Below are 16496 nucleotides of genomic sequence, written 5' to 3'. Positions count from 1 at the left end.
GTTTTTATAAAATTTGAAAATATAATTTAACTAGTAGGTCGCCATTGTTGTTTACATTCTGGGTAGTGACGTCAGACGGTGGCTCCTGCTGGCCCCCGTACACTGTTTTGACACCCAGAAACACAGATCAAAACACAGCTAAACATTAAGGTGACGGCGCACCTACAAAAAAGTAGATGGCGGATGGCGGTGCGCTGCAGGCTCTAAAGCCCCGGCTACGCCGTCTACGCAGGAGCCTAATGCAGTGGTAAGATGCGCACAACATTGATAATTGTTGCAGATCTCCCGTGCATCACAGAACTTTGATCCAGTTTGCAGAGTGTCAAAGGAGGTGCAAAATCTGGGGAGTACACTATGATGTCATCTAGATATACAAGCAGAGATTCTGCAATTTGGCCACTAAGACATTGTTGCATTAAACGCTGGAAAGTGGCAGGGGCATTGCAAAGACCAAAAGGCATCCGTTGGAACTCGAACAAACCCAGTGGGGTAGTGAAGGCAGTTTTTTCTTGGTCCTCAGGGTCCATTTCCACTTGCCAATACCCGCTCGCCAGGTCCAAGGTAGTAAACCATTCTGCTTTGGTAAGAGAGGTCAGTGTCTCCTCGATTCTAGGGAGGGGAAAAGCATCTTTGTGGGTTACAGAGTTCAGCTTCCTATAATCCACGCAGAACCTCCAACTTCCATCTTTTTTTCTCACCAATACAATAGGTGCTGCCCATGGACTAGAGCTTTCACGTATTACCCCTTTTTCAAGCATGTCGGATAGAAGTGCTCTCACCTCCTTATACATCATAGGTGGCAATGGTCGGAAACGCTCTCCAATAGGGTTAGCCTCACCAGTATGTATCATATGTTTCACAGTGCCCGTTTTCCCAAAGTCTTCCTCATGGGTGGCAAACACCTTCTCCCATTTGTTAAGAAGCTCCTTCAGCTTGCCTTGCTCTTCTTCAGTTAGGTCTAGTCCACTTGTTAAGTTGGCTAGGTCAAAAACGCCATCTTGTTCACTTTCCATGGTGTTAACACAGGCTTCAACCAAACCCACTTCAACTGCACCATCAGCCTCCGGGGTCAAGCTCACATCCTTAGCTCCCACCACATCCATCTCCTCTACATAAAACAGCTTGCCCAACTTCTGGTAGCGATCTAGGGACACACTAAATGGGTTCAAATTACGAATTCGTACAGGAATTCTGCCATTTTTTACCACAGCCAGTGTTTTTGCGATACTCACAGTACTTAGCTCTTGGTGTCCCTCTACAAGTGCAAAATAGTCCTTACGACATGGACCGGCTCGGGCGCGGCCCCACACCACCACTTCGCTTCTGGCTGGCACCTGGATCGCCTCGCGTCTCGCTGGCCGGACGTAACCCAGGAACCCATCTGCAGGGGTGGCAGCAATCTTCTGGCAGACAGCAAATGCATCTTTCCAGGCTCGCTGTGACTTTGGATTCTGGCAAGAAAAGGACACTGGGCCCCCTGGCCCTCGAAAAACAGCATCCCAGCAAGGTTGGATAACGTTCATTCCCACTATCAAATGGGAAGATGTGGTTCCATCCTCCACAATAACTATGCCACGGCCAGGAATGGTTATTCCCTCTATCTCAAAATCCATGACAGCGTAACCAATATAAGGGATTTTAAGCCCATTAGCAGCTTTGAGTCTCAGAAAAGAGGTGTCAGTGTCCATGTTGTTGTTGGTATGTTGGCCAAAGTGTTGGGTGAGTAAGCTCTGATGCATTAATGTGACTTGGGAACCTGTGTCCAAGAGGGCATGTAGTTTAACACCCCCTACAGACAAGTTAACTGTTGGACATTCACCAATAAAAGGTTCAGTGGCCCTCTGTGGATGTTCAATAGCTGTTAACCCCACCGCCTGGGCCTCGGTAGCAGGGTAACTTAGTTTAAACCTAGGCTAGACTCTGAGGAGTTTTTACAAAATCTTGCAATGTGGCCCGACTGTTTACATTGCCTACAAATTGGCCTACCATTCTCATCCCACATGTTGGGGCTACCAGGTTTAGCCCGCCTGGGTCTAAACTGTGGCTGGGCGTAGGCCTCAGGATGATGAGTTGCCTGGCTGGTCTGGGATGGACCCGTGGCCCATGACTTAAGTTCTTTAACCAGGTCATGTTTCCAGTCTGTTAGTTGGCCCATCATTTCTTCCATGATTTCTCTCTTAAGATGTTGCTTCCAGTCAGTCTGTGAACGAGATTCAGAATAGTTAGACCTGCCTACTGCTGCACATGTAACCTCCGGCCATTTTGTTCCTTGTTGCTCCTCCTCCAACAAGGCCTCTTGCTGTATTTGGGCAAAGGTTGCATCAGCATTAAGACGGGCAAACCTCTTTAGGGCTTGGAGCAGGGGCCCTTCTTCAAGGCCCAACAAAAACTGGTCTTTCAGGTGAGAGTCAGTAGGGGCCTCATCTGGGTTGTGCTGCCGCAGCTTACAATATAGTTCCTTCAAACGCAACACATATGCCCGCACCGGCTCATCCGGTCTTTGAACACATCCAAAAAATTGTGCCCTCCAAACTGACAGTGGGACCCTCTCTACATAAAGTGCATCTAATACAGTAAAAATTTTAACAGCCCTATCACGATCCCCTTGGTCTAAAACATTAATTTGCCGTTTGGCCTCCCCACTCAATGCCCCTAAAACAATTGCAACTTTTTGTGGTTCTGTTAATTCTTGCACCTCTAAAATGCCTTTGATTTGTTCTTTCCATTCCATATATTTTAAATCACCCTCTGGGCCTTGGAATTTTGGCACCCAAGGGGCACCAGGATAGATTGGCATCATCATTTTAAAAATATGTTGTGGGTACCAAGCACTGCTCACAAACTCAAATCCTGCCAACAACGCCAAATGTCAAAGGGGTGGTTCTAGTCCCCAATTAAATACTTTCGAGGGTGAGCAGCACTTAGTAACCCACAACAAAAAGCAGGTGGTGCAGCAACAAACGTTTATTGCGCAAAGGTTGTATAAAATCGGGGTGGGGAAAATGTCCTTAAAAGGGGAGAACTGTTTACTAAAATGGCCAATCCTTAAAAAGGTTAAAAATGAACAGTCGCAAAGTCAATCTGTTCCGGGGTCCACTGTCTTGTCCAAAAAGACGGTCCTCTTGCGCCCCCTCTGGAATCCTTGGCAGCAAGGCCCGCACCAACAGGGATCCTCTGCTGTACAGCTCCGGTCGACAATCAGACCCTGGAGCAAAGAAAGAGAGCCAGCAATCTGCCCTACAACCACAGGATATTTTAACGTGCTATCACGACGTGGTTCAGCAGGCAACAGCCAGTGTATTGGTTAGGGAAACTCACAGCATTTGGGCAGAAGTTCCTACTTCTGCCATTACGTCCAAAGGCCTCCAATACACTGCTGTATTTGTGGTCTGTCTGGGTCTGCAGGGGCTCTCCGGCAACGAGGTATCCTGTAGGCCTCTGTCCGTCCGTTCAATCTCCCAGCTTGAATGTCTGCCTTGAATATATAAGGGGAAGGAAACCCTCCCCTCGTTCACCATTGGTCTAGGGGGGCCAGCCTGCAGTGGTTTATTGGCCACTGCAGCTGTCTGTCAGGATTCAGTTGCTGCTTGATTGTGTTCAGCTGTGTCTAATCAACTCAAACAAAAGGTAATTGCATGTCAACTCAAAACACAGAAAAGGTAACATTTCAAACAGTAACTAACAAAACAAAAACATGCAAATAAAATGGTTAACACAACAACTCCAAAACAATAAACAAACAATTAGACACAGCCTGGCACTCAGCATGACAAGAGTGCTGCTCATCTATGTTTTAGATACCTGTCCCAGTTAAACTAACGCGGCTTATCTTCCCAGAGCCACCGCTCTACGTCATCGCCCCAAGAATGTATTGCGCAGGTAAAACATGGCGCCTCCCGCAGGTCAAAATATGTGATAAACATTGTAGATTTTTAAAGCAATTAGATTATTTTATGTGTTTCTAACAACATATTTTTGTATAAGAGAACGATTGTGGCTAATTCTGGGACTACATGTCTTAATAGCCAGGGTTCCTTTTAAAGCCTGATTTACGGTTCTGCGTTAAATCGACGCGTACCCTACGCCGTAGGCTCTGCGTTGGTGAAACGCAGAACCATAAATCAGCCTTTAGTCACCTCGTCTTCACACAGGAAGGCAAACAACCACACACACACACACACACAAGCATACAAGTGTGGTATTTAAAAATAGAGCGGGAGCAAAACTTAGTTTGATTGTGCTTTATTTAAGTTATTACATTAATCAAACCCAGCGAAATCTCCATCCTCCGTTTCTGCATTCATCCGAGACTGATCAATGAGACCAGGAGAACTGATCAGCTGCGACGGGCAGAGCCCGCAGCTCTCTGGCCGCGTTCCTTCAACAGTAAACGACGGAGCCCGCTGCCCGAGCGGCAGCCGACGCTCGGCTCCCGCTCGGGCGGCGGTTCCTCCCGGAGGAACCACCACCCGGTCTTCGGGCAGAGACGGGTTTTCGGGGCCGCCTCTGCGGCGCAGCTCCATGGGAGCAGCGTCTCCTTCTCCGCCCCACGCGCCCCGCCACGGAGCCTACGCCGTAGGCTCTGCGTTGGTGTAACGCGGAACCATAAATCAGCCTTTTGCTTGGAAGATCTGAAATGAACAGAAGAAAAATATATTACGGTACCCGTCGGGGCTCCTCACCGGTCCGGTCCGTGAGCGGCCCCGGAGCTCCGAGCTAAGCTAAATACTTAGCCCATGCAAAGATCATACTTGTAGACAAATATAAATAACATAAAAAAATAACGTTCTTACCGCTGACTCGTGTGCAGTTGGCGGGTCCGTGCTGTTGGTACTGATCCTTTTATAAGGGTAAGTGTCGATGCAAAACCTCATCTTAACTGTCCCTCATTGTGGAAACAGCCACCGCTGCTAAACACTGGCTGGAGCTCCAGCCGGCGTAGAGCGCTGGTTGTGGGCGTGGTTTCAGCAGCCGAGGCTGAACCTATGGAAATGAGCGCCTAGGGTGACGTCACCCTAGGCGCAGATTCAGAATGGCTCAAAAAAAATCACGTGACACTGGAAGACTCAGTCAGGGGGGGGAGCAGACCCTGCAGAATTCCATGGGGTTTTATCTTCCCTGTGCTGGCAGGGTGAGGGGAGACCACTTTATATATGTTAAAACAAGAAAAAACCTGGTTTTCATAATAGGTCTGCTTTAAATTAAATGCAGAATTGATCCATTAAAACCTACAGTAATTGGACCTTGGTGCAATGTTTGAATTTGACACATTTAATGCCTGTATACTGTATATAATACACTATAAATTACAGAAAACACAAACAAGAAAATTACTTCAACAGCCATATAAAAAGTAGCAGGAATTGATTTTATGTAACATTTTAGATAAACTCTTTAACAAATCAAGTTTAAGAACAGTAAGCAAAAACAAAGTTTTTAAATATACAAAGATTGTTGACTACCTTTTCCTAAGACTTGGATTTCCTGATTTTGAATATGGAAGGATTTGTTTTCTTTTTTTTTGTCTACGTATGCAAACGCAGAACGTTAAAACGATCTTAAACCTTTGACCTGGATTGGTCCCTACTTCGGTAATGTAAGGTCAGAGCTGTAAATCATCCAAAATTACCTTTATATTCTTGTGTGTAAATCAACCCCAGGCCGCGCTTGTAGCTGAATTTGCTCCCATTTCAGATTAAAAACCATAGATGGTAAAAACTGCCAGGCTGACAGTAGGATGATGGAAACAACTCTGCTGCAACTATGCAGCTCTTTGACCTTTTATCTGTTGCTTCTCTGTGTGGACAGTAGGGGCAGTTGCTGACTTTGCAAAATATTAATTGAAAGATTTTTCTGCAAGTTTGTTAATCTGTTGTTGCTTCCATGGTCTTAATCACTGTGGATTACAATCTAACTACAACAAAAAGTTCTTACATCTAGTTTTACAAGTGTATTTGTAACGACAGGGAAGAACATGAAATAAGTTTATAGTGGGTGTGTGAATGATCAATAATCAGTATTATTGGCAGTAATAGAGGGCCCCAAAATCTAATTTTGCTTATGGCCCCATGGAGGCTTGGGCCGGCCCTGTCTGGAGGAAATAATGTATACGGCCTCTAAAAGCTTGACTTGAAGTGGTCCAGGCTGGAAGTACGAGCTTGAAATCTGATTGGTTGAGACAGATCTACGCAACACACTGCGCCTTCGCCCGCAGCCTCCGCAGGACCACCTGGTGGTGCTGAAGGGAGAGCTAACCGGTGCAAGTTGTTTGGATATCTTCAAAGACGCTGTCGTACTGAGATGCAGACATCCTTTCTGTCGGATAAGCATCTGTATGCACCGGGCTGAAAAAAGCAGAAACTCTGGATATTGGTGTCCTCAATGCCAACGGTGAGTTTAAACAGTGTCTGCATTCTCCTGTGTTTTTTGTTGTATTTCTATTGTATGTATTGTTGAGAGGATGGACTGAGAGGATGCAAGCAGCAGCGTCTTCATTCTTACATGCTGTAGAGCAATTTGAGTATTTTAATTTGCTAATTTGCTTGAATTTATGATCAACGAGCAATGTTTTAAACCAATTAAGTATGCAGATATGGCCTTGGTTGCCCTGTTACTTAAATCAGATCCACATGGCCTAGATGCCTATCTTGCTCACACTGTGGCACTTGAAGGGTGGTTCACACTAGCCAGCTAGAAATGAATGTAGGCAAAACAAAGGAAATAATAATGTTTAAACCTGACATTACTATACTGCCAGTCTCACTGGATAGCCAACTAATAGAAACTGTGGAGAACTTCAAATATCTAGGCACAGTTCTAGACTCCCAGATGAGCTTCTCTGGAAACACAGAGTATATTTACAAGAAATGTTCCCAGCGACTCTATTTACTCAGAAAGCTGAACAGCTTTAGTGTTAGTCAGCAGGTCTTAGAACTTGTGTATAAGACCATGATTGAGAGTGTCTTGACATTTCACCTTTCTGCCTGGTTTGGTCACCTACACTGTAGAGTCCTCAGGAGATACAAGCTGGACTCCAACCTGCTGCTGACCTTCTACCGCTCATCCATCCAGAGCAATATTCCACCACATGTGTAACTATATGTTTATTATCTGTAGATAGGATCTCAGGTCTTGATTTCACTATTCAAATGCACCTTAACCTTTTTTATATTTTCATATTATTCATATTTCTTATATTCTTATATTTATTATTGTTTGCACTGTCTTGCACTGGAGAGGTGATGCTGCTTTCAATCTCACTGTACCCAGGTATATTGACAATAAAGTATTCTATTCTAGGGCAAGGAGGAAAGCTCTGAGCATCAGCTGATGGCTCCATCCTCTCTCCAGAGAGTTTGTGCTTCTGAACTCTGGGAGGCGCTACAGAGTTCCTCTGGCAACCAAAATATTTATATGAAGTCTTTTGTCCCCAGAGCAGTCAACATTCTTAATCTGACAGAATGACCAACTGTATGAGCAGTGTGGAGCGGGACATGGTACAAACAGTCCTCCATTCACACCCACGATAAAGAACCTAGTATGCATAGTGTGGGGCACACAGTAATTCTGTAATTGAGCCATGTGGATAAATCTTCACACACCTCCATCCAGAACCTCTGCACAGGTGCACTAAACCATAAAGCATGCATATAAGAGGGTGCAAAACCCATCTGGAACATCTGTTGTCCTGTATTATGTGTTCTGTAAAGAACTTTGTACTGTATAAGTTGTAAGTTTGGATTCTTGGTCATAGTGAAAGTATTTAAACATATTTGTGACCAAAAAATTTGATTAGTGTTAAGAGATAAGTAAGACTCCCATTTTGAGATCGGAGCAGAGACTGAGTTGTCTATTTTGGACATTAACCTGTAGAGTTTTGATAGTAATTTTGGGGTTTTTAGATTAAGTAACTGAGTTTATATGTTTTACATATTATGGACTTGAGTTGTTTTTCAAAAATGTGTTGCTCCTAATCCCCCTACTAGGTCTTAAACGGCCTCCATCTGTTAAACTGAAGCTGCTGGGGATTTCCTGCCACAACAAAGTCTTCTTCTTTGTCACAGTCTGACTTTAAACTTGTTTACAGCCAGATGAAGATTGTATAAACTTAGCAGAAATCATTTATTGGCTGTTTTAGAGATGCAACTCCTGTTTTTATTACTGTAACAACTCTTCAGTATCTTTTAGCAGAATGTAGTTGTGTACTTCTCCATCTGCTTTTACTGAATCAAAACAAATAGACAAAGGTGTATGTTCTCTCTTTGGGGGCATTGTACAGCTCCATCTGGTAGATCCACATATCAGAGTTAACTTTTATTCAGTTCGGACGTTGCAAATAACTCAGCCTGCTGTGTTTTAGAAGTACAAACACATTCTTTTAACACGTTTCTCTCTATTTGGTACATTATCACACTATAATGGCAGCTCTCAATATTGTTAAGCACTCTGATTAGTTAGTATCCTGATCCTCATTACACAACTCTATATGCACTATAGAGACTTTATGCCATTTGCGAGTCGATATGCGTTGAATATTTGCACTAGTGTAGCAACCTCAGATAGGTTGTTTATATCTCTGCATTATTTAATATCATTTTTTTTTCTCAATATTTTTTATCCCCGATTTTTTCCCATTATATCACCCAGTGCTCCTACCTAAGTAACAGTCCTGGGGTCTCATTTAAAATGGACTGCGTAGGAGTCATACTAAAAGTGCACGTACACCCAAAAGCCGAAAATGGCGGGCACAAAAAAAAATCTGGATCAATAAAACCATGTGCACGCACACTTGCACGCAATGTTGGCTTTATAAATCACAGTCCAGCTGGAAGGCTGCGCAGCTGAATCCGCCTCATATCCCGCCCTCTACACGCCCACTTTTTACCATAAATGCATATGGATGAGCCTACTGAGCATGCGCAGCGGCTTCCTGCAGCCTGTTTGGCGTCAGAATGAATGAGAGGTATCAAGCCACCGTGACACTGACTTTCACGGAGACCTAGATGTTGTAGATGATGTGGAGGACAGGAAAACCACATTATTTGGTGGTCACAGTAAAAGTTAGAATAAGTATATAAATAGTATACAATAAAATAAAGCGAGTGAGTGGCAGCACGCCGTTGCTGCCCATTAGTGCCACGACGCAATTACCACTGGGGACAGGGGGGATATGTCCCCCCCCACTTTTCAAAATCATGTATTTGTCCCCCCCACTTTACAGTTTAAAAACTAACGGTAGGCTCAGCCTGTGATTGCAAATCCTCAAGACTGTCTGTGCGAAAGCGATGCGAAGACGGGAGCGGAGCCCCGCTCCCCCCCCCCTCCCCTCAGAGCTGCTCAGGGCTGATTTATGGTCACACCAACGCAGAGCCTACGGCGTAGGGTACGCGGCGACGCGCACCCTACGCCGTACCCTACGGCGTAGGCTCTGCGTTGGTGTAACGCAGAACCATAATTCAGGCTTAAAAGTAAACACAACATGCGCGCACCCGGCATGACAGGCAGATACACACGGGGAGAAGAGACTATTTCTTTAATTTTTATTTTGTTTAAAACTTTATCCTTATGAACGCAATTGTTATATAGTCCAACCTTATTTTAATCAGAACACTTTCTTTTTTTCTCTTCAGCTCGGGCCCCCGAGAGTCGTCAGCACCTGCAGGTGCACCGGGATGGCGCGATTCCGGCGAGTCGGTCTCTCTAAAGCTGGTCCCAATTCAGCACGTAGATCCAAGAGCACTGCTCTTGGGAATCTAAATCGGCTTATTAGCCAGTCATCATCATGGGCCAGGAAATCTGCATGATCTCTGAATTGTCTCTCCATCCTGATCCAATCATTTCCGTGGTCCTCAAGTAGTGCCAGCGCATACATTGTGCAGCATTACGCACGGCTGTCACCGTGCATTTTATATTCTTACACAGCAATTAGACTGATTGTCACACACCTTGTCACGATTGATCATTAGATGATTAGACCGCTGCTATTAACCAATCATTTGAGGATGGGAGTATGATATATGTACGTCCTGCAAATGCCTGCGTAATGGCTTACTCGTGGAACACATGGATCTATGATGGTGCCGGCTTGGGTGTAAATGGATCTGTAAGTCTGATATGTGATGACATTGACTATGTTTACATGCAGTCCACATTCGTGTTATTGCCAATCTTCGCGTTTTAAAGTGGTTGTTGAGTGCATGTGGACGCAGTCACTGGGAGTATGACATATATCTGGCTGCATTTCACCACCTCACCGCATGCGTCGCCAGTTCCCCATGTCTTAAGTAGATTCTTACAGGAGTGTGAGGGTTGCCATAGTGATCCGCAGATTTTTCGGTTAGTTTTTCTTTTTAGATCCGAGGCTTTGCGTAAATGGCGGCTTCCGCAACTTTCAGGCGCTTTTTCTGCGCAAGCAAGCTTTATAGATGAGGCCCCTGGGCATTGCCGTCCTCTACCAACCCAGGGAGGGCCCTGCACTGAGCTCAGGTCTCCTCCTTAACCTGAGGAGTGAGCAGGCCGCATCTTTTCACCGGACAGGGTGGGGTTTCTCTGGCCGGACGTAGCGCCACACATAACAGATGACAACCTGAAGACTGTAGAAAGAGAGGCAGCAGCTGTGGACAAAGCCTTAGTGGATATTAACAACCACATCACAGGGGAAACTGGCTTTGGGGTAAGTTCAATAATCACTTATCTAATAGACAAAGGGATGAACTAAATTATTTTGCAACAACTGGAGCACTGTAGAAGATTATGTTTAAAGCTATTACAGTAAAACTAAATAATGGAACATGTTAATTTAGTGGATTTACTGTGGAGCGTGACGTAGTTGACCCAGTTTTCCTAGTATGAGGTGAATTTCTCCAATTTATGATTAATAAATGCTGTTAGCTTCTCCAATTTATAAATGTCCATTGTAATTTCTATCCATACCTTTAAAGTTGGGATCTCCTGTGATAACCATTTCCTTCAGGATATTCATTAATGTTTACCTCTTTTTGGCCAGTCCTGAGGTATGTGTCCAAAAAACATGGTCTTACTCTCGAGGAATATTTCGCATTTAAAGATATCCTGTAGGGCTTTGTGTATCTCTTTCCAGTAATTCTTTATGACAGGGCAGTCCCAGAAAACATGGTAATGATTTGCATTTCGATTCCCACAGTTTCTCCAACAGACAGAGGAGTTATTATCATAATCAGACTTCTGGGAGGGTGTAATAAAATACCTCATCAGACTTTTCCATCCAAACCCCGGTTATCCCCCGGCCCGGCGCCCAATGGAGCCCGGGCCGCAGGCCCTGCCGCCCCGCGAGATTTTTTTTTTTTTTTTTTTGTGGCACCACTTGGTTCATATTAGGTATAAAGCATTGTATATGTTGTGCTGAGATTTTCACAAGGCTAAAAATGCCTTGAGTTTTGTAATGAAATGGAAAAAAATATATAAACAATGAACATCAAATAATAATGTTATGCCAAAATTTGATTCTTATTTAATTTTTATTTGAGGGTGACTGAGTTGGTGACCCCTGCACTACTGAGTGCAGCACCATGAAGGGCCTGTCAGCCTCACCCCCTCACTGTGTTCTGTATCTGCGTTGCGGCTCCCCCTGCTGGCTGCAAATGCTGTAGCGCTGCAAAACTCACATGAGAATTTAACACAATACAGCTTTCATTTATCTAAAATGTATTGGCGGGTCTGAATGATGTTAATTGTAATATTATCTCAGTTTTTCAGTATAAGATCCAAAAACTGCACAGATATTAGTAGCTCTGGGTGACATTACTTTTGCATCTGTTCGCTCTCGTTGGGAATCTTTTGAGTTATTTTGTGGTCAGTATTTCTCCTTCCCTTCTCACACAAAACAAGTCTGTAGAGCTGTCCTCCACCACCTTTGTAACATTGCAAGAAAAAGGGGAATCCGATCTTGAAATGATGGCAGTTTTGTTGTTGTGGAGGCGGTTCCCAGACGTCCTCTATCTCTCCAGCTTGTTGTGAATAGAATTGGTGATTTATTATTTTAATAACATGTTAATGACTGGCTTGTGGCTTGTGAATAACAAGAAGCGATACAAAAACTTGCATCAAACCCTCTGCTTTTGTCTTATGTGGGCATATACAGGACTGTCTCAGAAAATTAGAATATTGTAATAAAGTCCTTTATTTTTTGTAATGCAAAAATGTCATACATTCTGGATTCATTACAAATTAACTGAAATATTGCAAGCCTTTTATTATTTTAATATTGCTGATCATGGCTTACAGCTTAAGAAAACTCAAATATCCTATCTCAAAAAATATTCTGGGAATCTTAATCTTACTGTAAACTGTAAACCATAATCAGCAATATTAAAATAATAAAAAGCTTGCTATATTGTAAAATATGTAAAAAAAAAAAAGCTTGATTTGTAATGAATCCAGAATGTATGACATTTTTGTTTTTTTAATTGCATTCCAGAAAATAAAGAACTTTATCACAATATTCTACTTTTCTGAGACAGTCCTGTATATAGATATTTTTTTCTTTTTTGCTGTTTAGATGGATAAATTAAACAACCTCAGGTCACCTTTGTGTGGAAGCTATGATGGCTGATCCTTTCAAAATGTTTAACATTTCTTATGCAAGTAAAGAGGAAAAGATAGTTGTAATATACATTTCAATGTCTGAATAACAAAATTGTCACTACAATAAATGAAGTTTCTTCTTTACAAAACAAAGCAACTAAATACTGGTCTGAACAAATCCTGCAACTATTCAACGTTCTCACAAGTCACCCTCTTTTTTCCTATAATCCTTGGCAAAAATGCATCATGTGACTTAAATCATGACAACCCTTTACCAAAGCCTTGAGTCCAGCTAGTGCATGAAGCAGTAAACAGCCTTAGCTGTGTGTAGAAGATTAGGCAGCCCACACAGCTTAGTTTCAGTGTTTCTTTATTCTGCAGCAGACGCAGTCCTTACGGAGCCGCTTCACGGCTTCAGGCTGCTGACTTTGTGTTGGTGGTTTGTTCTCGAATGCATCTGCAGCTTTTTCATAGAGAGTAATGGCATCAGAAGATGAGCAACATGTTAAGTAGGCTGCTTCTCTTGCTGTTTGGGTCCTTACAGAGAGGGTTTTCTCAGATTCCAGAGTGGAACACAGAGCTGGAAGTTAGTGGTAAGACCTCCTCGCTCCCACAGAAGTTCATTTTCATTGCTGTTCTGGTCTCTAAGTCAGGACATCTGCTCCATGCGTTTGTGAGAGCAGTTTATAGAGGGCCCCCCCTCCAACACCAGCAGGATTTCTAATGGGGATTTCTAATCACATGGATGTTTGTCCAGTTCCAGTTGCAATATGAGGAAGCAAATACGAGTGTTTTCCTGCAGGTGAGACAGAATGGACTCCCCAGCCGGGCTTCGCAGACTACACTTACTGGTCAGGGACGGCGCCCATCTGTGTGGGAGGCTGCAAGGCGCGCCACCAAGAGCTGAGGAGAGACCGCTGTGGAAACTCCAGCTGCTGCTGGTTCGGATACAAGTCCCTGTGTAGAGGTGAGTTTAACATGACACGTTCATGTGCAATTTGCAATTTAAAAAAAGATACAAAGAAAGATTTTATTCAAAATACAGATGCAAATAAACATATAGATATGAACATTTATTAATATATGTAGATACAGGACTGTCTCAGAAAATTAGAATATTTTGTCCTTTATTTTCTGTAATGCAAAAATGTCATACATTTTGGATTCATTACAAATCAACTGAAATATTGCAAGCCTTTTATTATTTTAATATTGCTGATCATGGCTTACAGCTTAAGAAAACTCAAATATCCTATCTCAAAAAATTAGAATATTTTGGGAATCTTAATCTCAAACTGTAAGCCATAATCAGCAATATTAAAATAATAAAAGGCTTGCAATATTACAGTTGATTTGTAATGAATCCAGAATGTATGACATTTTTGTTTTTTAATTGCATTACAGAAAATAAAGGACTTTATCACAATATTCTAATTTTCTGAGACAGTCCTGTATATAGATGTATATTATGGATATAGATATGTTATATGTAGGTATGTATATGGATATATTGAGTTATATTATACGTACAGTATTTGTGTATCTATATCTATATCTCTTCTGTTTTTTTTTCATTTTTTGTACTCTTTTTTTCAAAACAAATCAAATTAAAGGGCATTCTATTTGACAAGCAGAGACGACTAAAGTCTGAAATTTGATCATTAAAGGTGGTTAGTTTATACACTGACCATATGTCAGTCAATTGCAAACTGGACTCACAGATATTAGCGCACAACACAAGGAGAAGAAATGCATATATATATATATATATATATATATATATATATATATATATATTTGTATTCTGTTTTTTTACTTTTTTGTACACTTTTTGCATGTTCGAAATAAAGTCTTCAAAAAAAAAAATTGGGGCCCACTTACTTTATCTGCGGGGAGATCAGAGTCAGGGAGTCGTGTTAACAGACCTCAGGAATAAGCTTTATGATTGATTCTGTTTCTTCTGTGTGCCAGTGAACTGTGGGAGGCCTGACGTGGACTACAATGGAGTTGTTTATGGTAATGACTGGTGGGTGGGCTCCTTGGTGAGGTACGCCTGTCGCTCTGGCTTCAAGCTGGTGGGAAACCCCACCAGATCGTGCCAGCCCAGCGGCCTCTGGACCCCCAGACCCACATGCCTCCGTGAGTAAACACTGGCCACAAGAGTAATATCCCACATGACTCTTGCCAACCTTTCCCTGTTCCCCCTGGCCTTTAGGGATGTGCCAACGGGGAAGCATTGAGATCAATGAGAGAGAACTGAACGGGACCTGTAACTCCACGTGTGCAGATAAAAGCTACTTCGGCCCACCCAAACTAGGCTGCAGTCAGATTGACAACTGTAAAAAGAAGGAGACTGGCTGGAAACGGTTCTTCGCTCAGTGCGTCCCTTGCATTTGTGACTGCGCTTTGTCATGCGGTGAGTAGCTTTCCCACCACACGCTCGGGCAGACTTGCATCAGCCTCATTCTTGCTTTGAACGTGAACCTGCTATCTGTGAAAATAGGCTCTTTACGGCTCTTTATTTTTAGTATCTGCAGGCTAACACAGAGGGAAAGGATGCTGATTTCACGGAGACTTCAAAGAGGAGATGCAGACTCTTCTGAGTGTTTAATCCAAGTGCTCGGATACATCAATCGACCAAAACCTGGATGTTTTAAGACTTCAATTTGCTCTCTCTGACACATGTGAAAGCATGTGCAAAAGTATACAGCCATGACAAGATGTGTATTTCTGAGTGTGATATCTGTTTGGGGTCAATTAGGATTGTAAACCTCACTCAAAATATGATATACGATGACAAGAAGGAGAAAAAGAAACAGATTATGACTTGAAATCACTTGAAAAGTGTCGGAGTGATTGTGCCAGGTAACTATGTCAAACTGAAGTCTGAGACCCCTTTTGAGACAACTTTTTCTCAACATAATTTCCTGTCACAATTTCTTTTCAACCACCAGCGTTTCACAGAATCTGTGTCTGGTAAAAATGTGCATGTTTTTAAGAGAAAGGAAGAAAAAATGATAATGGAAAAAGAAACAGATTAACATGTCACTGCCCCTGCTCTCAGTCCATCTGTTGAGGAAGGAGCTGAAACCTTAATCTCGTTACAAGGCGTAGATCTGCGGTCAGGAGTGAGAGTGTTTTAAACCTCATCAGCAAACGCTATTCATAGATGCTGTAGAAATTCAACTTTAAAAGCATATTTGTGGGAAAACAACTGAAAATAGATTTGCTGTAAAGTCAGATATTTATTTTTATATGTTGTACACTTGTTGTATGAATGTTAGTTGATGAACTAAATAAAATGCACACAAAAAAAAAACAAGAAACTTGTTTTAGTCAAGAGAACAGTTTAATCGACTTCTATGCTTTGTAGATGTAGCACTTAAGTGGCAAAAGTAAGATTTATATGCAAAAACCTGTGTTTCTTTATGATTATTTGTTCATATATTTTATATTCTGCGAACCTGCTGAAGGAGTTTGGGAAATTTGTTGCACAGCCTCACCATTTGCACGTTTTGTGTGCATTGATAGAAGCCGCCGCTAGGTGTCACTGTTGCTCATATTACTCAACAAGATCCTATTCCATGCATGCTTTATTTTGATGGACATTTTTGTTACTTCCAACGTCACAGTTTTGCAGAACCATGATATTCACGAAGGATCAAGCTTGATTCTCCTCCGCATCAGAAGAATCACTCATCATTTTGTGGGTCCATCTGCCGAACCTAAGGATAATGTGCTCATCTGCTTTCGGTGTGTAGCAGCCAATTCCTGTGAGCAGAGAGATGTAGAAGCAGATACCGATAATTTTTATAAATAATCACATTAAACAATTTACTGATGAAGTAAGTGAAAGCACAACCAATTCTCCTGCGCCATTACAGCTCATTATGCCTTCCTCAGACGTGTGGTGCGGAAACTCTGGGGAGGAAACT

The 16496-nt window shown here is 42.6% G+C and overlaps 1 protein-coding gene across 1 annotated transcript; it reads left to right on the top strand.

The window, feature by feature from the left end:
• The first annotated feature begins 12862 nt into the window (after positions 1-12862).
• LOC133459435 (CUB and sushi domain-containing protein 1-like) lies at positions 12863-16196 on the top strand. Its single transcript, XM_061739353.1, has 5 exons — positions 12863-13154; positions 13364-13528; positions 14533-14700; positions 14777-14977; positions 15090-16196. The coding sequence occupies exons 1-5, from the start codon at positions 13055-13057 to the stop codon at positions 15101-15103; spliced, it is 648 nt and encodes a 215-aa protein (XP_061595337.1). The 5' UTR covers positions 12863-13054; the 3' UTR covers positions 15104-16196.
• Positions 16197-16496: the final 300 nt, after the last annotated feature.

The sequence above is a fragment of the Cololabis saira genome, chromosome 14 (assembly GCF_033807715.1).
Source record: "Cololabis saira isolate AMF1-May2022 chromosome 14, fColSai1.1, whole genome shotgun sequence".
Taxonomy (NCBI): domain Eukaryota; kingdom Metazoa; phylum Chordata; class Actinopteri; order Beloniformes; family Belonidae; genus Cololabis; species Cololabis saira.
The sequence above is the reverse complement of the archived record's forward strand: the minus strand, read 5'-3'. Positions and strand labels throughout refer to the sequence as shown.

Bases quoted from the DNA above. Each gene is read 5' to 3' on its own strand.
- LOC133459435 (XM_061739353.1), top strand. From the start codon at position 13,055: ATGAGCAACATGTTAAGTAGGCTGCTTCTCTTGCTGTTTGGGTCCTTA. The intron at 13,155-13,363 runs GTAAGACCTCCT...GTTTTCCTGCAG, and splicing joins CACAGAGCTGGAAGTTAGTG to GTGAGACAGAATGGACTCCC. The intron at 13,529-14,532 runs GTGAGTTTAACA...TCTGTGTGCCAG, and splicing joins ATACAAGTCCCTGTGTAGAG to TGAACTGTGGGAGGCCTGAC.